General features: G+C 44.9%; 1 protein-coding gene across 2 annotated transcripts in view; it reads right to left on the bottom strand.

The window, feature by feature from the left end:
• The window catches only part of LOC139260007 (collagen alpha-3(VI) chain-like), a 263,220-nt gene that overhangs the window by 103,861 nt on the left and 136,470 nt on the right, over positions 1-22,889 (bottom strand). For both annotated transcript variants that reach the window (XM_070876050.1, XM_070876051.1), the window contains 3 exons: positions 22,270-22,866; positions 15,868-16,464; positions 5,873-6,481 (listed from right to left, as the gene is read on the bottom strand). In XM_070876050.1, coding sequence (XP_070732151.1) covers positions 5,873-6,481; positions 15,868-16,464; positions 22,270-22,866 — 1,803 coding nt within the window. The remainder of the gene's footprint in view (positions 1-5,872; positions 6,482-15,867; positions 16,465-22,269; positions 22,867-22,889) is intronic.

Here is a 22,889-nt window from a genome sequence, read left to right as displayed (position 1 = left end):
ATCCACTATCTTGGCTGCTACTTCTCTTAAGACCATAGGATGTAAGCCATGAGGTCGAGGGGGCTTGTCCACCTTTAGTCCCATTATTTTACCTAGTACTACTTCATTAGCAATTGTATCAAGTTCCTCCCTACCTATAGCCCTTGATTATCCACTATTGGGATGTTTTTATTGTCTTCTACCTTGAAGACCAATACAAAATATTTGTTCAACCTCTCTGTTCTCCATTATTAATTCCCCAGTCTCATCCTCCAGGGGACCAACATTTACTTTAGGCGCCCTTTTCTTTTTTTATTTACCTGTAGAAACTCTTACTATCTGTTTTTATATTTTGTGCGAGTTTACTTTCATAATCTATCTTCCCTCTCTTAACATAGAAACATAGAAAATAGATGCAGGAATAGGCCATTCGGTCCTTCGAGCCTGCACCACCATTTCAATATCATGGCTGATCATTCACTCAGCACCCCTTTCCTGCTTTCTCTCCATACCCTTTGATCCCTTTAGCCATATCCAACTACCTCTAACGAACTGGCATCAACAACTCTCTGCAGTAGGAAATTCCACAGGTTAACAACTCTGAGTGAAGAAGTTTCTCCTCATCTCGGTCCTAAATGGCTTACTCCTTATCCTTAGACTGTGACCCCTAGTTCTGGACTCCCCCAATATCGGGAACATTCTTCCTGCATCTAACCTGTCCAGTCCCGTCAGAATTTTATATGTTTCTATGAGATCCCCTCTCATTCTTCTAAACTCCAGTGAATGCAGGCCCAGTCGATCCAATCTCTCCTCATATGTCAGTCCTGCCATCCCGGGAATCAATCTGGTGAACCTTTGTTGCACTCCCTCAATAGCAAGAATGTCCTTCTTCAAATTAGGAGATTAAAATTGAACACAATATTCCAGGTGAGGCCTCACCAAGGCCCTGTACAGATGCAGCAAGACCTCTCTGCTCCTATACTCAAATCCCCTAGCTATGAAGGCCAAAATGCCATTTGCCTTCTTCACCGCCTGCTGCACCTGCATGACAACCTTCAATGACTGATGTACCATGACACCCAGGTCTCATTGCACCCCTTTTCCTAATCTACCACCATTCAGATAATATTCTGTCTTCATGTTTTTGCCACCAAAGTGGATAACCTCACATTTATCCACATTATACTGCATCTGCCATGCATTTGCCCACTCACCTAACCATTGTTTTAGTCGGTCTCTGCTGGCTTTTAAAAATTTCCCAATCCTCTGGCCTCCTGCTAGTCTTGGCCACATTGTGTGCTCTTGTTTTCAATTTGATACCATCCCTTATTTCCTTAGTTAGCCGCGGATGGTTATCCCTTCTCTTAAAGTCTTTCCTTCTCATTGGGATAAATTTTTGTTGCAAGTTATGAAATATCTCCTTAAATGTCTGCCTCTACTCATCAACCATCCCATTCTTTAATCTATTTTCCCAGTCCACTTTAGACAACTCTGCCCTCATACCTTTGTAGTCTCCTTTATTTAAGCTTAGGACACTGGTTTGAGAATCAACTTTCTCACCCTTCAACTGAATTTGAAATTCAACCATATTATGGTCACTCATTCCAAGAGGATCTTTTACGACGAGATCATTTATTCATCCTGCCTCATTACACAGTACTAGATCCAAGATAGCCTGCTCCCTGGTTGGTTCCGCAACGTACTGTTCAAGGAAACTATCCCAGATACACTCGATGAACTCCTCCTCAAGGCTACCCTGGCCAATTTGCTTTGTCCAATCAATATATTGCAGATCCTTTATTAAAAGCCTCCATTATTTCTTGATTTATACTCCGATAGATGCAGAGTAAGGTCCATTTTGTTCTGTCCTAATAATGTGCCTTAGTTCCACTTTAGAACAGCACCCCTTTGGCACTATTTTCCACACCAGCCATCCTGTCAGCTCTCTGAGTGAGATTGCCAAATGAGTACCTATTAATGTGGCATTCCTTTTGAAATAATTGATGCCTTAGAATTTTAGTAAGGCAGCCATACTGGACTGAGCATTGGTGGACAGAGCGAATTTAATGCTGCCAAACATTTCAGAATTTTTGCACAATACATCACTTTTTTTACTATAGGGCAGTTGTACAACAATGGTGAAATGAGGTGTCATATTGTACAACTTCACAGTTGATTACCAGAAATATACACACTTGTTGGGCCCAAGTTTCCACATGATTTGCACCTGATTTTTAGGAGCAACTGGTGGAGAACGGACTATCTTAGAGATCGCAATTCTCCACATTTTTTTTTCTGCAGTTCTAGTCAGGTAGAACAGTTCTACTTTGGAACAGAATTTTTTCTTCAAAAGGGGGTGTGTCCGGCCACTGACGCCTGATTTCAAAGTTTCCACAGTGAAAACGTACTCCAAACTAAAGTAGAATGGAGCAAGTGAAGATTTTTGTAGAACTGAAAAAACCTGTTCTACACATTAAAAAAATCAGGCGCAGGTTACAGATTAGGCGTCCAGAACGAGGTGGGGGGGGGGGAAGGGAACTCATTAAAGTCTATAATAAATCCTGATTTATACTTCTACAAATATTATGCAAATAAATCCAACCTGAATAAACATTCATAAGCAAAGAAAAGATAAAATAAACCATCTTCCTACCTGTGTGAAAGTGCTTTAGGCAGGCCTTTCGGGACCGAAGGCTGATCGGGCTGGCCCGAGACTTCGGGCAGGGCCCGTCCCCAGCACCAGATTTACAGATAGGTGGCGTCGGGTCGGGTCGGGTTGGGAGGAGAGAGGGAGGAGAGGGAGAGGAGGAGGGAGAGGGAGAGGAGGAGGGAGAGGGAGAGGCGGAGGGAGAGGGAGAGGAGGAGGGAGAGGGAGAGGAGGAGGGAGAGGGAGAGGGAGAGGGAGAGGGAGAGGGAGAGGGAGAGGGAGAGGGAGAGGGAGAGGGAGAGGGAGAGGGAGAGGGAGAGGGAGAGGGAGAGGGAGAGGGAGAGGGAGAGGGAGAGAGAGAGGGAGAGGGAGAGGGAGGGAGAGAGGGGGGGGAGAGAGAGAGAGGGGGGGAAGAGAGAGAGGGGGGGAGAGAGAGAGGGGGGGAGAGAGAGAGGGGGGGAGAGAGAGAGGGGGGGAGAGAGAGAGGGGGGGAGAGAGAGAGGGGGGGAGAGAGAGAGGGGGGAGAGAGAGAGGGGGGGAGAGAGAGAGGGGGGGAGAGAGAGAGGGGGGGAGAGAGAGAGGGGGGGAGAGAGAGAGGGGGGGGAGAGAGAGAGGGGGGGAGAGAGAGAGGGGGGGAGAGAGAGAGGGGGGGAGAGAGAGAGGGGAGGGGAGAGAGAGGGGGGAGAGAGAGAGAGGGGGAGAGAGAGAGGGGGGAGAGAGAGAGGGGGGGAGAGAGAGAGAGGGGGGGAGAGAGAGAGAGGGGGGGGAGAGAGAGAGGGGGGAGAGAGAGAGGGGGGGAGAGAGAGAGGGGGGAGAGAGAGAGGGGGGGAGAGAGAGAGGGGGGGAGAGAGAGAGGGGGGGGAAGAGAGAGAGGGGGGGAAGAGAGAGAGGGGGGTGAGAGAGAGGGGGGGGAGGGAGAGGGGGGGGAGGGAGAGGGGGGGGGAGAGAGAGAGGGGGGGGAGAGAGAGAGGGGGGAAGACAGAGGGGGGGAGAGAGAGAGGGGGGGAGACAGAGGGAGAGAGAGAGAGGTGGGGAGGGAGAGAGAGTGAGGGGAGGGGGAGGGAGGGGAGGTGGAGGTCAGGTCGGATCCACAGTCGGGGTGGGGGGGGGGAGCAGGAGCACGGGTCGGGTCGGGGGGCGGGAGCGCGGGTCGGGTCGGGTCCAGTCGGGGGGGGCAGAGCGGGAGCAGGAGCGCGGGTCGGGTCCAGTCGGGGGGGCGGGGGAGCGGGAGCAGGAGCGCGGGTCGGGTCCAGTCGGGGGGGCGGGGGAGCGGGAGCAGGAGTGCGGGTCGGGTCCATTCGGGGGGGCGGGGGAGCGGGAGCAGGAGCGTGGGTCGGGTCAGGTCCAGTCGGGGGGGCGGGGGAGCGGGAGCAGGAGCGCGGGTCGTATCCAGTCGGACGGGCGGGTCGGGTCCAGTCGGGGGCGGGGGGGGTGCGGTCGGGTCGGGTCCGGAGGCAGGAGCGGGGGAAGCAGGAGCTGGCCGTGGAAGGAGCCTTATTCACACAGCCCCAGCGAGGCCATTCTGCCAGGGCTAAGGGCTGCGTGCTTCGGGCGCCTGGAGCTACTGCACTTGCGTGCCTACTGTAGCCTGCATGTGCAGAGGTCCCGGCACTGTTTTCAGCGCAGGGACCTGGCTCTGCCCCCCCATAGCTCGTGCTGGCTGCGCCGAGGGCCAGAGGACCTGCAGGTCGGTGGAGAATACGGAGGATTTTTTTTAGGTGCACTTTGTGGCGTGAGAAACGAGCGTCCAGGTCGGGACTGCGCTGTTCTAGGTGAGTGTGGAAACTTGGGCCCCTATAGTGTAAGTTATGTGTATATAGTATCATTTAATCAATTACTAAGTTTTTAATTAATTTTGCATTCATCCATCATTGATCTGGGGAATGGAACAATTTCTATTTTAGGCAGCCAGTGTCAGCATCAAGGACTCTTAGACCAGTTACAGCATGTTTAGATGCAATGTGAAGCTGCCTCAATTCTGTTCCAACAAGATGTTTTAGCCTTCTGCAGAGTACTCCCTGTAGATTAGTGTACGATGGTAGGCGAAATGGCTTGGCATAAGCATAACACATGATGGGATAGTTAGCATATAATGTGAAGGAACAAATGTGTATGTGCATTGGAGCACAAATAATTTTTCTGGACTCGGCTGACAGGGAGACCGAGATAAAAAAAGAATAAGAATAAGGATAGCTAGTGTAAAATGTAGCCAACTGCTTTGGTATAGTTAACTTGAATATGTTTTAGATAAAGGACAGAATGTGTGTCAGATAATATTAGGATTAGGTTTGGATAATCTTAAAATGAACAATGTGAAGAGATAGTACCAGAGTAAAGCGATCAAGTAAATGCATTATATCGGAAAACACTGAGATTAGTTCAGTGCAACACTGTAAGGATACAGGATTCAGTGATCTTGAGGCCTGGCAAGTGGCAAGAGATGGGGCTTAGTTCACACAGTTTTGTGCCTTAACCAGTCATGTGACATCTGCTGAGTCAAGATAACTGACAGTTTCAGACAAAGAAACTGTACAAGTTGGAGTGTTTCAGGAAAGTTATAAATATATAATGAAACCCTGTCAGGTGAACTCTGAGATAGGAACTACTTAGACGAGTGAGCTCCTAATGAGCGATAAGTGGATAGACACGTCGATTGCTTGTATTGCTCATGTGTGCCAAATCTCTGTCAAGTTGATCTGACTCCTGGGTCTTGCCCCTTTATTCCTGGAATGTGGATCACTCCGATGAAACATTCCACATCGCACCAATGCTTCATTATTTTCCACACTCGCCATTCTGAGTCGTATTGCTAATTTAATGCCAAATTAGTGACAGTTTTATGCAATGGCCCTGTTTCTCTCCTTTCCTGCAGGCACTGATTCTTACTACAGTACAGAATTACAGGTGCTAGCAGTCTGTAGTATCTGCAAAAGTGACCATACTGTGAGCTCAAACATCGGGCTTAGGCTATTCAAGCATGGAAAGCATCAGAACTGAGCCTAATGCTGCCCTCAGCCAACATTCACTTTCTAGCTGTGGTCAGTGGAAAGTGATCATGAGCAAGCTACTTGGCTGATTTTTCTTTCCCTCCTAGCCCAGGGAAATTGCGGTCAATTGAAAACTCCCGATCGCTGAGATTAGTCAATCCAATGCAGACTAAGGTTTGCACTTGTGACCTTCTAGCCTGTGTGGCTTAGTAGTTCATTGTGCCTTATTTATTCTTTAAGAAAATATATTTCCTCTTACCTTGAGAGTCCCTGATTTCAAATATCTGATCATTTTCCAGATCGATCAATGGATCTAATAAACGTTGCCTTATATTTTGGACGTCCTGAATATCATCAAACCTGAAGACATAGTCAGGGGACAATGCGATCTGATGTAGTTCTGTTGTATCAGCACCCCTGGTTCCAATACAGAAGGGTGCTACACCCGCCTCCTTCAGTGTTTCTGCTGTTCGCGTAACATCATCGGTGGACTTGCTGGCAGTGAGAAGGATCAAGAACTGGGGCACGCCTTCTTCCCTTCTACTTCCACTAGACCTGGTGAAAACATTCTTTGTGACATAGTCCAATGCTTTGCCAGTGTTGGATTCTCTGCCTCCTCTATGGTTTAGGTTTTTTATTGCTGCCAGCACATCAGCTTTCCTCGTGTATCTGTTTAATAAGAACTCAGTTTCGGGAACATCACCATATTGCACAATGCTAACCCGGATCCTAGCTCTTCCAATGTCAAGGTTTTCAGCTACTCTGATAAGGAAATTTTTTACCAGGGGAAATGTTGTTTCGGCGCTGTCCGATCCATCAACAAGGAACACAATATCTCTTTTGGGCATCTGTGGAATACGACTTGGAACTACAAAAGAATCATTAGTTTAGCAAAGTTTATAAAAATGAGACTAAACTTTTTTATACTTTTAACTTTAAAAAAAACATTACTAAGAGGTCTTGTAGGTACAATGGATTTTTTGTACATTGCATTCACTGGTTTACCATGAATATTGTTGGATTTGATTTTATTCAATCTTTAGGAGAAGAGCTTAGTGTGAGGGGACAGTTGAAGCCAGTGATGGGCAGTACCTGCATGATGTGGGAGCTTCTGGATACTTTGTATGTACAATATCAGGATGACCATACATGGAAATGTCCCTACTGGCTTGTGTTCAAGGATTAATTGGCAATCTTGTTGTCCGAGGCCCCTTGGGGAAGAGTGACCATAAAATGGTAGAATTCTTCATTAAAATGGAGAGTGACACAGTTAATTAAGAGACTAGGGTCCTGAACTTAAAGAAAGGTAACTTCGATGGTATGAGACATGAATTGGCTAGGATAGACTGGCAAATGATACTAAAAGGATGACGGTGGATAGGCAATGGCAGACATTTAAAGATCACATGGATGAACTTCAACATTTGTACATCCCTGTCTGGCGCAAAAATAAAACGGGGAAGGTGGCTTAACCATGGCTAACAAGGGAAATTAGGGATAGTGTTAAATCCAAGGAAAAGGCAAATAAATTGGCCAGAAAAAACAACAAACCTGAGGACTGGGAGAAATTTAGAATTCTGCAGAGGAGGACAAAGAGTTCAAGTAGGAGGGGGAAAATAGAGTATGAGAGTAAGCTTGCAGGGAACATAAAAACTGACTGCAAAAGCTTCTATAGATATGCGAAGAGAAAAAGATTAGTGAAGACAAATGTGGGTCCCTTGCAGTCAGAATCAGGTGAATTTATAATGGGGAACAAAGAAGTGGCAGACCAATTGAACAAATACTTTGGCTCTGTCTTCACTGAGGAAGACACAAATAACCTTCCGGAAATACTACGGGACCGAGGGTCTAGCGAGAAGGAGGAACTGAAGGAAATCCTTTAGTCAGGAAATTGTGTGAGGGAAATTGATAGGATTGAAGGCTGATAAATCCCCAGGGCCTGATAGTCTGCATCCCAGAGTACTTAAGGAAGTAGCCCTAGAAATAGTGGATGCATTGTGGTCATTTTCCAACATTCTATAGACTCTGGATCAGTTCCTATGGATTGCAGGGTAGCTAATGTAATCCCACTTTTTAAAAAGGAGGGAAGAGAGAAAACAGGGAGTTATAGACCGGTTAGCCTGACATCGGTAGTGGGGAAAATGTTGGAATTAATTATTAAAGACGTAATAGCAGCGCATTTGGAAAGCAGTGACAGGATCGCTCCAAGTCAGCATGGATTTATGAAAGGGAAATCATGCTTGACAAATCTTCTCGAATTTTTTGAGGATGTATCTCGTAGAGTGGATAAGGGAGAAGCAGTGGATGTGGTGTATTTGGACTTTCAAAAGGCTTTTGACAAGGTCCCACACAAGCGATTAGTGTGCAAAATTAAAGCACATGGTATTGGGGATAATGTATTGACATGGATAGAGAACTGGTTGGTAGACAGGAAGCAATGAGTAGAAATAAACGGGTCCTTTTCAGAATGGCAGGCAGTGACTAGTGGGGTACCACAGGGTTCAGTGCTGGGCCCCCAGCTATTTACAATATAGATTAATGATTTGGACGAAGGAATTGAATGTAATATCTCCAAGTTTGCAGATGACACTCAGCTGGGTGGCAGTGTGAGCTGTGAGGAGGATGCTAAGAGGCAACAGGGTGACTTGGAAAGCATAGTCTAGTGGAATGTCAACCCACATGCAGAAGATGTTGGTGAGAAAGTAAAGTAGGTGACCATCCAAAGGGGTAGAAAAAGGAATCAGGAGGCACTGTAGGGATCCTTAAAAAAATTAATTCACGGGATGTGGATGCCGCTGGCAAGGCTGGCATTTATTGCCCATCCCTAGTTACCCTTGAGAAGTGCCTTCTTGAACCGTTGCAGTTCGTGTGGTGAATGCACCGACAGTGACTTTGTCGTAGCAGTTTTTGTACAACTGAATGGCTTGCTAGGCCACTTCAGAGGGCAGTTAAGAGTCAACCACATTGTGGTTGGTCTGGAGTCACATGTAGGCCAAACAAGGTAAGGACGTCAGATTTTCTTCCCTGAAGGACATTAGTGAACCAGATGGATTTTTATCAGTAATGGTAGTTTCATGTTCACCATTACTGATACTAGCTTTTATATTCCAGATTTATTTAATGAACTGAATTTAAATTACCCAGTTGCCATGGTGAGATTTGATCCTGAGAGTATTAAATTGACAAACTGATGAATATGACAATAGTAATAACTTAGAGGAGGAATAGAGCGAAGGTCCTGCAAAGGGAGTTTTATGAATTTGGAGATAGATTAAGAAGCAGGACCTCAAGGTTATTAATTTCAGGATTATTCCTCGTGGCACACACGAGCAAGATGAACGAGGTCACTGCATGGCTGAAGAGATGGTGCAGGATATCTGGGATCTGTTTCTTAAAGAACCAGATCTGGGACTGAATTACCCGATATAAAATAGGTAGGCTTCACCTGAACAAGGATGGAACTAATGTCCTTGTTGTGAGAGTAACACGTCTTGTAGGGGAGGGGGAAGGTTTAGAATAATATGGCAGGGGGAGGAAAAAATAAAATGAGGAAGCAGAAAGGAAAGCAAAAAGAGCACGAATGTAGGAAAGGAAAGAGAGAAAAAAAAGGTATGTAAAACAGAATAGAAATAAGAGGAGTTATAAAAAGAGTAAGACTGCCAAAAAGTGGGAGTCAGAATTAGAGTATATATGTGGATTCAATGCATTCAAAATAAAATTGGAGAGTTTGAAATATTAAGACCTATGAATGGGTATGATATAGTAGCTATAACAGAGACATGGCTTAGGTTTGGATAGGAGTCAGAACGTAATATTCTTGGTTATAACTGTTGCTAGAGAGAGGATAAAAAATGCGAGTGGCAATATTAAAAAAGAATTCTCACAGTACTGGAATGACCGGATGTTTTACCAACTTGCAAGACTACCAGAATCAATAGGAATCAAGTTAAGGAATTTGGTAATTAAGATATTAGTACAATTCTCATTGCTAATTACAGGTCATCAAAAAGTGGAGATAAGACAGTGAAGGTGAGTTGTAGGTGCCAACATCTTTCATAGTGCTTGATAAATCTCTCAAAGCAATTCACAGAGGTCTGATCAAAGAAATGAACATTAAGCTAAAGAAAACAGATTAGGATGGGTGACTAAAAGCGTAATCAAAGAATTTGGGTTTTAAAAAGAGTCTTAACAGGGTGGTGAAAGGGCAGAGGGGTTTAGGGAGGAAATTCCAGAGTCTAAAGTTTAAGCAGCTGAAAATGCAGCTGACAATTATGGGTCTGAGGAAAGCCATAAAACAGCTCAAGAATAACAAGGCTACGGGTGCGTTTGGAATCCCTGCTGAGGCGCTATCACAAGGCTGTTGGCGTGGATACATGACCTCATCTCTCTCATCTGGAGGGAGGAGAGCATGCCGGGAGATCTCAGAGATGCAGTGATTTTAAAAATGGTCACAAAGGGGGACAAGTCCGACTGCAGCAACTACAGGGGAATCTCCCTGATTTCAGCCACTGGGAAAGTTGTCGCTCGAGTTCTTCTCAATCATCTTCTCCCTGTGGCCGAGGAGCTCCTCCTGCAATCACAATGCAGATTTCGTCCCCTACGGGGCACATCAGACATGATCTTTGCAGCGTGACAGTTGCAGGAAAAATGCAGGGAGCAGCGCCAGCCCTTATACATGGCCTTTTTTGATCTTACAACAGCCTTTGGCACTGTCAACTATGAGGGTCTATGGAGTGTCCTCCTCCGTTTCGGATGCCCCCAAAAGTTTGTCAACATCCTTCGCCTGCTTCACAATGATATGCAGGCCGTGATCCTTACCAACGGATCCATTACAGACCCATTCCACATCTGGACCGGAGTCAAACAGGGCTGCGTCATTGCTCCAACCCTTTTCTCAATCTTCCTCGCCGCCATGCACCACCTCACATTAACAAGCTCCCCGCTGGAGTGGAATTAAACTACAGAACCAGTGGGAAGCTGTTTAACCTACGCCGCCTCCAGGCCAGGTCCAAGATCACCCCAACTTGTCGTGGAACTGCAGTATGCGGATGATGCCTGCATCTGCGCACATTCAGAGGCTGAACTCCAGGATATAGTCAATGTATTCACTGAGGCATATGAAAGCATGGGTCTTACGCTTAACATCCGTAAATCAAAGGCCCTTCACCAACCTGTCATCGCCGCACAGCACTGCCCTCCAATCATCAAGATCCACGGCGTGGCCCTGGACAACGTGGACCATTTCCCATATCTTGGGAGCCTCTTATCAACAAAGGCAGACATTGATGTGGAGATTCAGCATCGCCTCCAGTGCGCCAGCGCAGCCTTCGGCTGCCTGCAACAAAGTGTGTTTGAAGACCAGGCCCTCAAATCTACCACCAAACTCATGGTTTACAGGACTGTAGTAATACCCGCCCTCCTGTATGGGTCTGAGGCATGGACGATGTACAGAAGGCACCTCAAGTCGCTGGAGATATATGACCAACGATGTCTCCGCAAGATCCTGCAAATCTGGGAGGACAGGCGCACCAACATCAGTGTCCTCGATCAGGCTAACATCCCCAGTATTGAAGCACTGATCACACTTGATTAGCTTCGCTGGGCATGCCAGATACGAGACTCCCTAAGCAAATGCTTTATGTGGAGCTCCTTCATGGTAAACGAGCCAAAGGAGGACAGCGGAAATGTTATAAGGACACCCTCCTGGTAGTGCAACATCACCACTGACACCTGAGAGACTCTGGCCGCAGACCGCCCGAGGTAGAGAAAGTCCATCCGGGAGGGCGTTGAGTTCTTCGAGTCTCGACGCAAGGAGCATGAAGAGGCCAGGTGCAGGTAGCGGAAGGAGCACGCAGCAAATCAGCCCCACCGCCCCCTTCCCCTGACAAATGTCTGTCCCACCTGTAACAGGGTCTATGGCTCTCGTATCAGACTGTTCAACCATCAAAGAACTCACTTTGGGAGTGGAAGCAAGTCCTCCTTGATTCCGAGGGGATGAGGATGAGGATGAGGATGAGGATGAGGATGAGGATGAGGATGAGGATGAGGAGAGGGATGCACAAGAGGCTGGAGTCAGAGGAATAGATAATTTTGGGAAGGGATTGGAGGGCTGCAGAAGGTTACACAGATAGGGTGGGGTTGGCCATGAGGGATTTAAACACAGTGATCATTTTTAATTTGAGGTGTTGGGAGACTAGGGACTAATATCTGTCAGCAAAGACAGGTATGAGTGAGTAGGACTTGTGCAGGAAGCAGAGTTTCAGATGAGCTGAATTTTATGGAGGGGGGGGGGGGCGGGGGTGAATGATGAAACCCCAGCAAGGAGAGTATTGAAATATAAAAGGCATGGAGAAGGAATTTAGTGGTAGATAGGCTGAGATAGGGGCTGAAGGTGGGCAAATGTTAGAGGCGGAACCCAGCAGTCCCTGTGGCCAGGATATAGGATTGGAAGCTTAGCTTGAGGTGCCAAGGTTTATAAACAGTCTGGTCAAGTCTAAGACAGTAGCCAGGATGGGGCATGAAATCAATGGCAAGGGTACATGTTTGAAGGGAGAGACCAAATGTTTAGTTGGAGAAAATTGTGGCTTATCTAAGACTGGATGCCAGACAAGCAGAGGATTGAGAGGTGGTGGTGGTGGTGGTGGAGAGATAGAGCTATGTCTTTCAATATATATGTGGAAGCTGACCCCATGTCTGCAGATGATGTTGCCAAGGAGCAGCATGTAGAGATGAGGTAGAGGAGGACATTAAGGAGAGATCATTGGGGGACGAGAGGTAACAATATGGTGGGGGGCAGGCAAGTTGCTGCAAATGAATATAGAAAAGGAATTAGTTCTGACAATTTGAGTCCTGATACCTTGTATCCCTGGGTATTGAAGGAAGTCAGAAAGAAGGTAGCAAAGGCTCTGACCATAATTTCTTCAATAGTCTTTAGATGTATGAATTGCACCAGGGCACTGAAGGAATGTTAATACAACATGCCTATTGAAAAAAACATTTTGGGACAAATAGGGAATGGGAGTATAAACTCCATGGAAACATGCTTAAGGGTGCAGAGAAACAGAGAGTCTTCATGATGCACATATGTAATTTCTTAACATTGTACGGTTGATAGAAAAAGCTATAAAAAAGGTCAGCAACAATAACAGTCATAAATGGCATTCTACGTGACTGTGGCCATGGTCAACTATCCCTCCACATTCTTCTCAACCTATCTGCAGTCTTCAATACAGTTCACCACACCATCCTCTCCCAATGCCTCTCCTCTGTTGCCCAGCTGGGTGGAACTGCACTCACCTGATTCTATTCTTACCTATCAAATTGTAGCCAGAGATGCACTTGCAATGGCTTCTCTTCCCACTACCACACCGTTACCTCTGGATTCCCCCAAGGATCTATCCTTGACCCCCTTCTATTTCTCGTCTACATGCTGCCCCTTGGTCACATCATCCGAAAACACAGCATCAGGTTCCACATGTACCATGACCTCTCCATTACACTACTTGTCCGATATCTAGCATTGGATGAGTTGAAATTTCCTCCAACTAAATATTGGAAAGACCAAAGCTATTGTCTTTGGTCCCCATCACAAATTGCATTCACTGACCACCATTTCCATTCCTCTCCCTGGCAACTGTCTGAAGCTGAGCCAGACCGTTCACAACCTTGGGATTGTGTTCAAAAGAAAGAGTTGATTTATATAGCGCCTTTCATGACCACTGAACACCCCAAAGCACTTTACGGTCAATGAAGTACTTTTAGAAGTCACTGTTGTAATGTAGGAAACGCGGCAGCCAATGTGTGCACAGCCAGCTCCCACAAACAGCAATACGATAGTGACCAGATAATCTGTTTTCGTGATGCCAGTACACTGGTGATAACTCCCCTGATCTTCTTCGGAATGCTGCCATGGAATTTTTTACGTCCACCCAGAAGAGCAGACGGGACCTCGGTTTAACATCTCATCCAAAAGACGGCACCTCAGATGGTACAGCACTCCCTCAGTATTGCACTGGAGTGTCAGCCTAGATTTTTGTGTTCAGGTCTTGGACTCAAAGACTAGAGTGCTACCCACTGAGCTACTGCTGGCACTAGGTGGATAAATGGGAGTTAAACTACAGATAAGCCAAGATCTAATTGAATGGCGGAGCCAGCTCAAGGGGTTGAATGGCCTACTCCTGTTGCAACTGCTTCTCTGTACACAATACATTTAGTTATAATTAAAGCATAAATTAATATTCTGATCACAAAAATTACCAATCTTACACTTCTTACTCAGTCCTTATTTCAGGAAAAGTTAGTTCCAAGCTATTGACCTTGAGACAAGCTTCCAACCACAATTCCACTTCATTACCAAGTCCACTTACTTCCACCTCTAACATCACCTGACTCCGACCCTGCCTCAGCTCATCTGCTGCTGTATCCCTCATCCATGCCTTTGTTACCTCTAGATTTGACTATTCCAATGCTTTCCTGGCCAGCTTCCCATCTTCTACCCTACATAAACATATGCTTATCCAAAACTCTGCTGCCCATATCCTACCTCGCACCATGTCTCATTCACCCATCGCCCCTGTGCTCGCTGATCTACACTGACTCCCGGTCTAATAGTGCCTCAATTTTAAAATTCTCATCTTCAAATCCCTCCAAGGCCTCGTCTCGCCCATTCCTATCTCTGTAACCTCCTCCAACCCTACAAGAATCTGAGCTCTCTGCACTCTTCCAATTCTGGCATCTTGAGCATCCTCGATTTTAACCTTTGGCATGCATGCTTTCAGCTGTCTAGGCTCTAAGCTCTAGAATTCCCTCCCATAACCCCTCTGGCACTCCTCTTCTCTCTCCTCCTTAAAACCTATCTCTTTGACCAAGTTTTTGGTCATCTGTCCTGATATCTCCATCTGTCGCTCGATGTCAAAACTTTTATTGATAACGCTCTTCTTAAGCACCTTGGCATGTTTAGCTATATTAATGGCACTATATAAATGCAGTTGTTGTTGTTAGAAAATGGTCAATCACATTTTGGGTTTTATAAAGAGGCATAGACTGCATGAGTAAAGAGGTAATGATAAATTTGTATAAGGCAATGATTAGGTCACAGTTAGAGTACTATGTGCAGGTTTGGGCACTCCATTATAAGAAGGACATTAGAGCCAGAGAGGAAGATGATGTGATTTCACCAGGATGATGCTGGTGATGGGAAACAAGTTATGAGGAGAGACTTGAAATATTGTCATTGATTCCACTGGAGCAAAGAAGGATAAGAAGAGATTTAATAGATTTTTTTAAAAATTCTGAATTATCTTGATAGTATGGTCAGTGAGTTAGTGACAAAAGTATCAATCTAAAATTATCACCTTTTTTTTTAATGACGAGAGTTGTTAGAACATGAAATAGTTGAAGTAAAGACTATTGCATCTTTTAAGGAAAGTTTGATGCAGAACATGATTTCGGGCTATGAGGAGAAAGCAGGGCAACAGGATTAGTTTTGGATTGCTCTAGCAAACAGTCAACACAAGAAATGGTTTGTGCTGTAAACCTTTCTGATTTCATAAGGACAGCTAAGGGAAGACAGCACCATCTCTTCTGCTCCCAAGAAAAGAAAAGATCCAACCCCTTTGGGAAAGAGAGATATTTGGGTGGGGGATGGGAGGCAGGTACTGAAATCGATGATTTGCCTGACCTCAAGGCCAGGGATTGTTATTTGTTGTACATCTTACAGGGATTGTTATTTGTTGCGTATTAATACATTTCAATATTTCAATCCCAATTGCCACTTGCATTACAATTACAAAGCCAGTCATTTCTTGATATGTTTTTCTGACCTTGGTAACCTGCCTCACCGAAAGACAGCAACAATTAAAAAAGTGATCAGCTTCTGCTCTCAAATTGTGGCCCGACTGTAGGATGTTGCTTCTTACCCAAAACCTGCATGCCCGATAATAAGGCCTGATCGTAACAGACAGTACCGGTGTATAGAAACACATAATCGATGCCACAGAGAAATACATGGAAGGAGATAGTGACTAAATACACACATCCTTCATGTAATGCTTATTGGTTAGAGAAGCACGGAAATAGATGGTTTGCCTAATCGCAAGAAAAGGAGTGTTATGTGCTGTGCATCCAACATATTACATCAATATAACCCTGTTAAGATATTATATATAACAAATTATTTATTTCAAATTTATCAATATTTTATATATTTTAATCCATATGGATACATTTTATTTTAAATAGAAATCTCTTCCTCACCTTCAGGAGTATCTGCTATAATTCGGATTATCTGATTTTTGTTCAGTGTTGTCAATGGTGATTGAAGGCTTTGTTGAACTGTTTCCACATTCCGCAGATCATCCACCTTGAAAATATAATCAGGGGACAGTGAAATCTGTTGGAGTTCATAGTCGTCTGCGTCTCCTGATCCGATACTGAAAGGTGCTACACCAGCCTGTTTCAGTGCCAATGCTGCCCGACTAACATCATCGGAGGACTTGCTGGCAGTGAGAAGGATCAAGAACTGGGGCACACCTTCCTCTGCTCTGCTTCCAGCAGACCTAGTGAACACATTCTTTGTGACATAGTCCAATGCTTCACCGGTGTTGGCTTGTGCCCCTCCTTTAGCTCGGAGGCTTCCTACTGCTCTCTTTATGTCATCTTTTGTTGTATAGGTGTTTAAGAAGAAGTTTACTCTGGGATCATCACTGTACTGTGCAACACCAACTCGGACTTTGTCACTTTCAACATCAAGATTGTCTACGATTCTAGAAATAAAGGTTTTAACTGAAGGGAAAGCTTCTCTGACTTTTTCCGATCCATCAACAAGGAACACGATGTCCCTCTTAGCAGAATCTGTAACAAATGGGAAAATATTTGTTGAGTACAAAAGCATTTGGCATGAACTAAAATTTGGCAGAGCCACATTTGTTGTTGAGATGTGGGATTTCCATTTGAGATCAGAGGAGATAGCTAGGTCAAGCATGTTCATAGATGAAGGAGAAAGATAGCAGCCACGTAAGGCAAGAACTGTTGGCTGGACTTAAGAGACATGAAGAAAGGGTGTTCGAAGGGCTGGAAGTAGTATGAATTTCATTGCCTCTTCCAAACTTATGGGTCATATGCAAGGGGGAAAGTTTACATTGTTCACTTGATGCAGCAAAATCAAACGTGCATTAATTTATTTTTTTTTAATTTATTAATTCCGGGGATGTGGGCATCACTGACAAGGACACCATTTATTGCCCATCTCTAATTGCCCTTGTGAAGGTGGTGATGAGCCACCTTCTTGAACTGCTACAGTCCGTGTGATGAAGTTACTCTCACAGTAGCGGTTTACAACCGAGTGGCTTGCTAGGCTATATCAGAGGGCAGTTAAGAGTCAACCACATTGCTGTGGGTCTGGAGTCACATATAAGCAAAGCCAGGTAGACATGGCAGATTTTCTTCCCTGAAGAACATTAGTGAACCAGATGAGTTTTTCTGAAAATCTGTTAGTTCCATTACTGATACTAACTTTTTAAATTGCAGATTTATTTAATTAACTGAATTTAAATTCCCCTGTCTATGGATTATTAATCCACACCTCGAAGGCTAACTAACAGAAAAGAGAGTCGGGATAAATGGGTCATTTTCCGGTTGGCAAACAGTAACTAGTAGGGTGCTGCAGCCTCAACTATTTACAATCCATATTAATGACTTGGATGAAGGGACCGAGTGTAATGTAGCCAAGTTTGCTGATAATACAAAGATGGGTGGGAAAGCAAATTGTGAGGAGGAAACAAAAAATCTGTAAAGAGATATAAACAGGCCAAGTGAGTGGGCAAAAATATGGCAGATGGAGTACAATGTGGGAAAATGTGAAGTTATCCACTTTGCTAGAAAAAAATAGAAAAGTAAATAATAATTTAAATGGAGAAAAATTGCAAAATGCTACAGTACAGAGGGATCTGGGCATGAAATACAAAAAATTAGTATATAGGTACAGCAAGTAATCAGGAAGGCAAATGGAATGTTAACCTTTATTGCAAGGGGGATAGAGTATGAAAGCAGGGAAGTCCTGCTACAACTGTACAGGGTATTGGTGAGGGCACACCTAGAGTACTGCGTACAGTTTTGGTCTCCTTATTTAAGGAAGGATATACTTGCATTGGAGACTGTTCAGAGAAGGTTCACTAGGTTGATTCCGGAGATGAGGAGGTTGACGCAAGATAAGTTGAGTAGGTTGGGCCTCTACTCATTGGAGTGCAGAAGGATGTGAGGTGATCTTATCAAAACATATAAGGTAATGAGGGGGCTCAACAAGGTGCATGCAGGGAAGATATTTCCACTCAAAGGGGAAATTAAAACGAGGGGGCATAGTCTCAGAATAAGGGGCCACCCATTTAAAATTGATATGAGGAGGAATTTCTTCTTTCAGAGGGTTGTAAATCTTTGGAATTCTCTGCCCCAGAGAGCTGTGGAGTTGGGTCATTGAATAAATTTAAGGTGGAGATGGACAGATTTTTTATAAGAGAATAAAGGGTTAAGGGGAGCCGGCAGGGAAGTGGAGCTGAATCCATGATCAGATCAGCCATGATCTTATTAAATGGCAGAGCAGGCTCGAGGGGTCAAATGGCTTACTTCTGCTCCTATTTCTTATGTTCTTATGTCCTTATGACTAGTCCAGTAACATAACCACTATGCTGCTGTACCCCATTAAAAACTCATTTACAATGTTGCTGTTCTCAGCACATAGAAAATCTTCTCCCTTACTGATTTAGCCTTAATGCTGCAAGAGAAGTGAAGGTTTTGCACATATGATCTGAAGCAAATTTGTGAATTTAAAGTGTAATCACCAGCAAAAGAGTAGAACTGCTCGACAATGGAAGGACAAAACTCCAAAGGATGCCCGACTTGATGGAAAAGTGTTAGAAGAGGAACAACTAGAACATGAACAACTGAAATATAGGTGGAGCGATATGGCAGGAAACTAGATAACCATAAACTAAGGATGACAGTTTAAAATGTTTTATTCATTCTTGAGATATGGACATTTATTGCCTGCCCATCCCTATTTTATCTTTTATTGAATTCAAAATTCTCAAACTGCCATGGTAGGATAAGAACTTACGTTCTTTCGAATACTAGCCAGAAATATAACAAATACACTACCCACTTGTTTAGAAGTGCATTGTGTCAAATTTGCTCAAAAGATTTAGGGGGACAAATTCCCCAGCATCCCGATTGGGGTTGGTAACTGGCTTGGGGCGGGACTTCCTACGCCCGGCGCGGAAGTCACGCTCCGGCTGCAAAATTGCGGTTACCGCCCCTCAGAGGAAGTGGAGCTCAATCTCGGGGCGAGTCCCGGGCGATGCTGGGGTGCAATCGGTGGTTCAAAGCCCCACCCCTGCGCACTGCATAGGCCCTGATGGCCTCCATTAGGCCACCAGGGCAGCGTGGTACGGAGGCCACAGTCCAGCACCCAAAACAGAGTTCTGGGCGACAGAGTCTCGGACCATTCAAGTGGTGAAGAAGTCAGGGCCGCCCAGTGAGTCAGCAACACCGCCAAGATGGCAGCACAGGTCACACCTGACCTCCCCCTTTAACTTCCGCCCCGCAAGTGGGGGTCAAGCCTGTTCGTGACCTGCAAGGCTGGTGCTGACTCCATTCGTGGCAGCCTCACAGGGCACAGGGCAAAATCTGCCACTGGATGGAAAAGGTTCGCGCACAACTCTGAAGGGTCGCCGCACATGGCGGTGACCATCGGCGGTTGTGTAGCGGTCCAGGGCACTACTGGTGGGGCACGCCACTACCGTGGCAGCTCCTCCGCTAACTCCCGTGCAAATACTGGCAATTGTGAATGAAATCATAACTTTCATGGTGATGGATAATTTGAGAAGTTTCAGCAGCTTCTATAACTTAAAAAAAAAATATCAGGATATGGGCATCATTAGGATGGCCGGTATTTATTGCCCATCCCAAATTGCCCTCAAGAAGGTGGTGGTGAGCAATCCTCTTGAACCATTGCACTGTGTGTGGTGAAGATACTTCCATAGTGATGTTAGCTAGGGAGTTCCAGGAATTTGACACAGCGACGAATGAAGGAAAGGCGATAGATGTCAATGTCAGGATGGTGTGTGACTTGGAAAGGGGCTTGAAGGTAATGGTGTTCCCATGCACCGGCTCCCTTGTGCTTCTAGATAGTAGAGGTCATGGGTTTGGAAGATGTTGTCGAAGAAACTTTGGCAAGTTGCTGCAGGCATCCTGTGATGGAGGGAATGGATGTTTAAGGTGGTGGATGGGCTACCGATCAAGCTTTGAATGTTGTTGCAGCCATATAGACAAGATGTGTACATTCACAAGCTGAATCTAGATGAACGGTAAATACAGTGGCCTAAACATTCATCCTTAGAGTGAGGCTGGAGGTCACTCCAAAAACAGAAGCAGTAAGTATTTCTGCATGATTTTGAGAGGTCAGGAGGAGCACAAGTTGCCCTGGATGTATAAAAATCATTCCACCAATCTGCCAGTTCCTCCAAGGATATTCATTCCCATGCTACTGTTTGTCCCCTCTTAAGGTGTTTCTGCCATTCAGGTCCATGGAGGAGCTAACGTACCCCCACCCCTACCCCACCCAGGATTTGATACGTGGCATATATGAAACCTGATTTTGGGTCATAGTGGTAGAACAGATGAGAGCAATGGATTAAGGTCACTTTTTATGATTATCAAAATTAAGTGTTGGAAGGGAAAAAGTGAACTAAAAGGTCAGCTGTTTGTTTGAAACAGTTAACAATTGAGTGATCAGGACAGAATTCAGGAGGGTAGAAGGATTCACAGATGTTTTTAGAAACAGATTTGGTGAGAAACCAGAATGGCAGAGAGAGATAGTGGTGTAGAGTTTCTGCTTTGGGCACAATCGGCGATCCAGGTGCAAACTCTGCCCAAAATTGCTCAACTTTTGAGTAGTGTTTTTTCCCCTCGGGTTTCTGCTCCAGCTCATTTGCATATCGGCAACATTGCATTCTGCCATGAACTAGGTCAATCTGGCAGCATTGTAGAACGTAATTTTTTTTCTTTAAAACATATTCCTTGATATATTTCAGAGTGGTAACATGGTGCAGTTTGATTAATGCAGCTGAAAATGGATTTCACAAAAAAATTAAGCATTTTTAAATCAGTGTCTAGTCCAGCACCAGTGACAAACCCGATTTTAAATAACTGAAAATGACTTAACTACACAGAACCATGTTAGTTACATTGGGGTACAGTGGTCAGATTCTTTGTAAATTAAAAATAAAATTATGTTCAAAAGCTTTTAAAATGTGCCTATGCAGCCCCCAAAAATGCTTAATTTTAGGAGTCTCCTCGAAGGCCCGCAAAAGGACTCAATTGACGGAAACTCGCAATGGTGATTAATTCTAGCCAGGGGCATGGCCAGTTTTGTGGGTGGGGCCAGTTTCTAGTAAGATTCTTTTAAAACTAGAGCAAAGGATCATGGAAACCCAATTTACATTGGACGTAATTTACGCTTTGAAATTCCTCGATTTTTTTGTGCTGGTTTGGCAGATTTCAGCCGAATTGCACTGAAAAAAAATGAGCAGAAAATCCAGGTCAGTATTTGATGCTTCATTTATGTAGTCATATTTAGCAGCTCCAGCAGTATGACAATATGACAAAACAGCAAATAATAAGTGGCTCAGGATACTTTGAAATGACCAGATGTGACAAATAGAATATTCACAAAAGAAACAAGAATGGCAGGAAGATTGGATCAAGATACAAGTGCCATTTCTTACAATTAGTAAAAAAAATAAAGGTTGCAATCTACCATTCCCGTTAGAATACCACCAGTTACCCACTGCAACATGCAAAGTGTCAGAGCAGTGAGAGCAGCAGTTGGGCCAACAGACATGCAAATAAATCTTGAAGACCAGCCCAGTTTTCTGATTTATAGCAACTAAGAAAACCAGTCTTGTTACAGAATGTGATTTGTTGCAAGCCATTCTTGATGAAGCAGATACAAGAAATGAGAGAGAAGCGACAGTCACCAATCAGGCTCCCCCCCTGCAGCTTGAAGGTCCTGAGAGGGCGGGAAATCAGATGGTTCTCAAGCTATGCCAGCCAGCAGCTCGGACCTTATAGGGGGGAAAATACGATTTTAGTCGAGTGGGGATGGGGGCACATTAGGGCCTTAAACAGGCCAGCAGCAGCCAAGAGTATTTTTTTTGGGGGGGGGGGGGGGGCGGCGCAGGAGAATTTTCTTGGGCAGTTTTTTGAACATCTTCCAGTTTAAGGACCAGTGGTGAGGCTGCTCAATTACTGTTATAAATGGTCCTACTGTGAGCAGGGGCACATTCCACCCATTTGTACCTCAAACTTGCATTTGGGGCCCTACAAAGGGGTGTAAGACACCAACTTCCATATTTAAGCAGCCTGTCGTCTGCTTCAGGTCCACCTGAAAATTGCCTCCCTTGCCAATTTGCAATTGCTGGTCATCTGTTCAACCAGTGAGTAATGGGCATGTGGAACTTGACAACTGCCCCCCCATTGTATTTCATTCCATAAAATGGACTATTTTTTAAAAAATCAGAGTTATCTTCCCCAATTTCATGAAAGCTTACCACAAGTATTAATTGTTACCATATAATTACTGATTCTGTGAAGTATCTTCCTCACCTCCAAGAACCTTTGTCCGGATTTGGATTATACGATCTTTGTTCAGTGTTGTCAAAGGTGACACCAGGCGTTGTTCCAGTGTTTCCACTTTCCGCAGATCATCCACCTTGAAAGTATAATAAGGGGACAGTGAAATCTGTTGGAGTTCATAGTCGTCTGCGTCTCCTGATCCGATACTGAAAGGTGCTACACCAGCCTGTTTCAGTGCCAATGCTGCCCGACTAACATCATCGGAGGACTTGCTGGCAGTGAGAAGGATCAAGAACTGGGGCACACCTTCCTCCGCTCTGCTTCCAGCAGACCTAGTGAACACATTCTTTGTGACATAGTCCAATGCTTCACCGGTGTTGGCTTCTCTCCCTCTTAGTAGCCCGAGATTATTTATTGCTCGATTCACATCCTGATTTGTTGTGTAGCTGTTTAAGTAGAAGTTGACTTTGGGAGCATCACTGTATTGCACTATACCAACTCGGACTTTGTCACTTCCAACATCAAGATTAGCGACCACTCCAGAAATGAATCTTTGAACTGAAGGGAAAGCAGGTCTGACTTTGTCCGATCCATCAACAAGGAACACAATGTCCCTCTTAACAGCATCTACAAGAAATGGAAAATAGATT

The sequence above is a fragment of the Pristiophorus japonicus genome, chromosome 3, assembly GCF_044704955.1.
Source record: "Pristiophorus japonicus isolate sPriJap1 chromosome 3, sPriJap1.hap1, whole genome shotgun sequence".
Classification (NCBI taxonomy): Eukaryota; Metazoa; Chordata; class Chondrichthyes; family Pristiophoridae; genus Pristiophorus; species Pristiophorus japonicus.
Note: the sequence above shows the minus strand (reverse complement) of the source record. Positions and strands in the feature narration are given on the sequence as shown.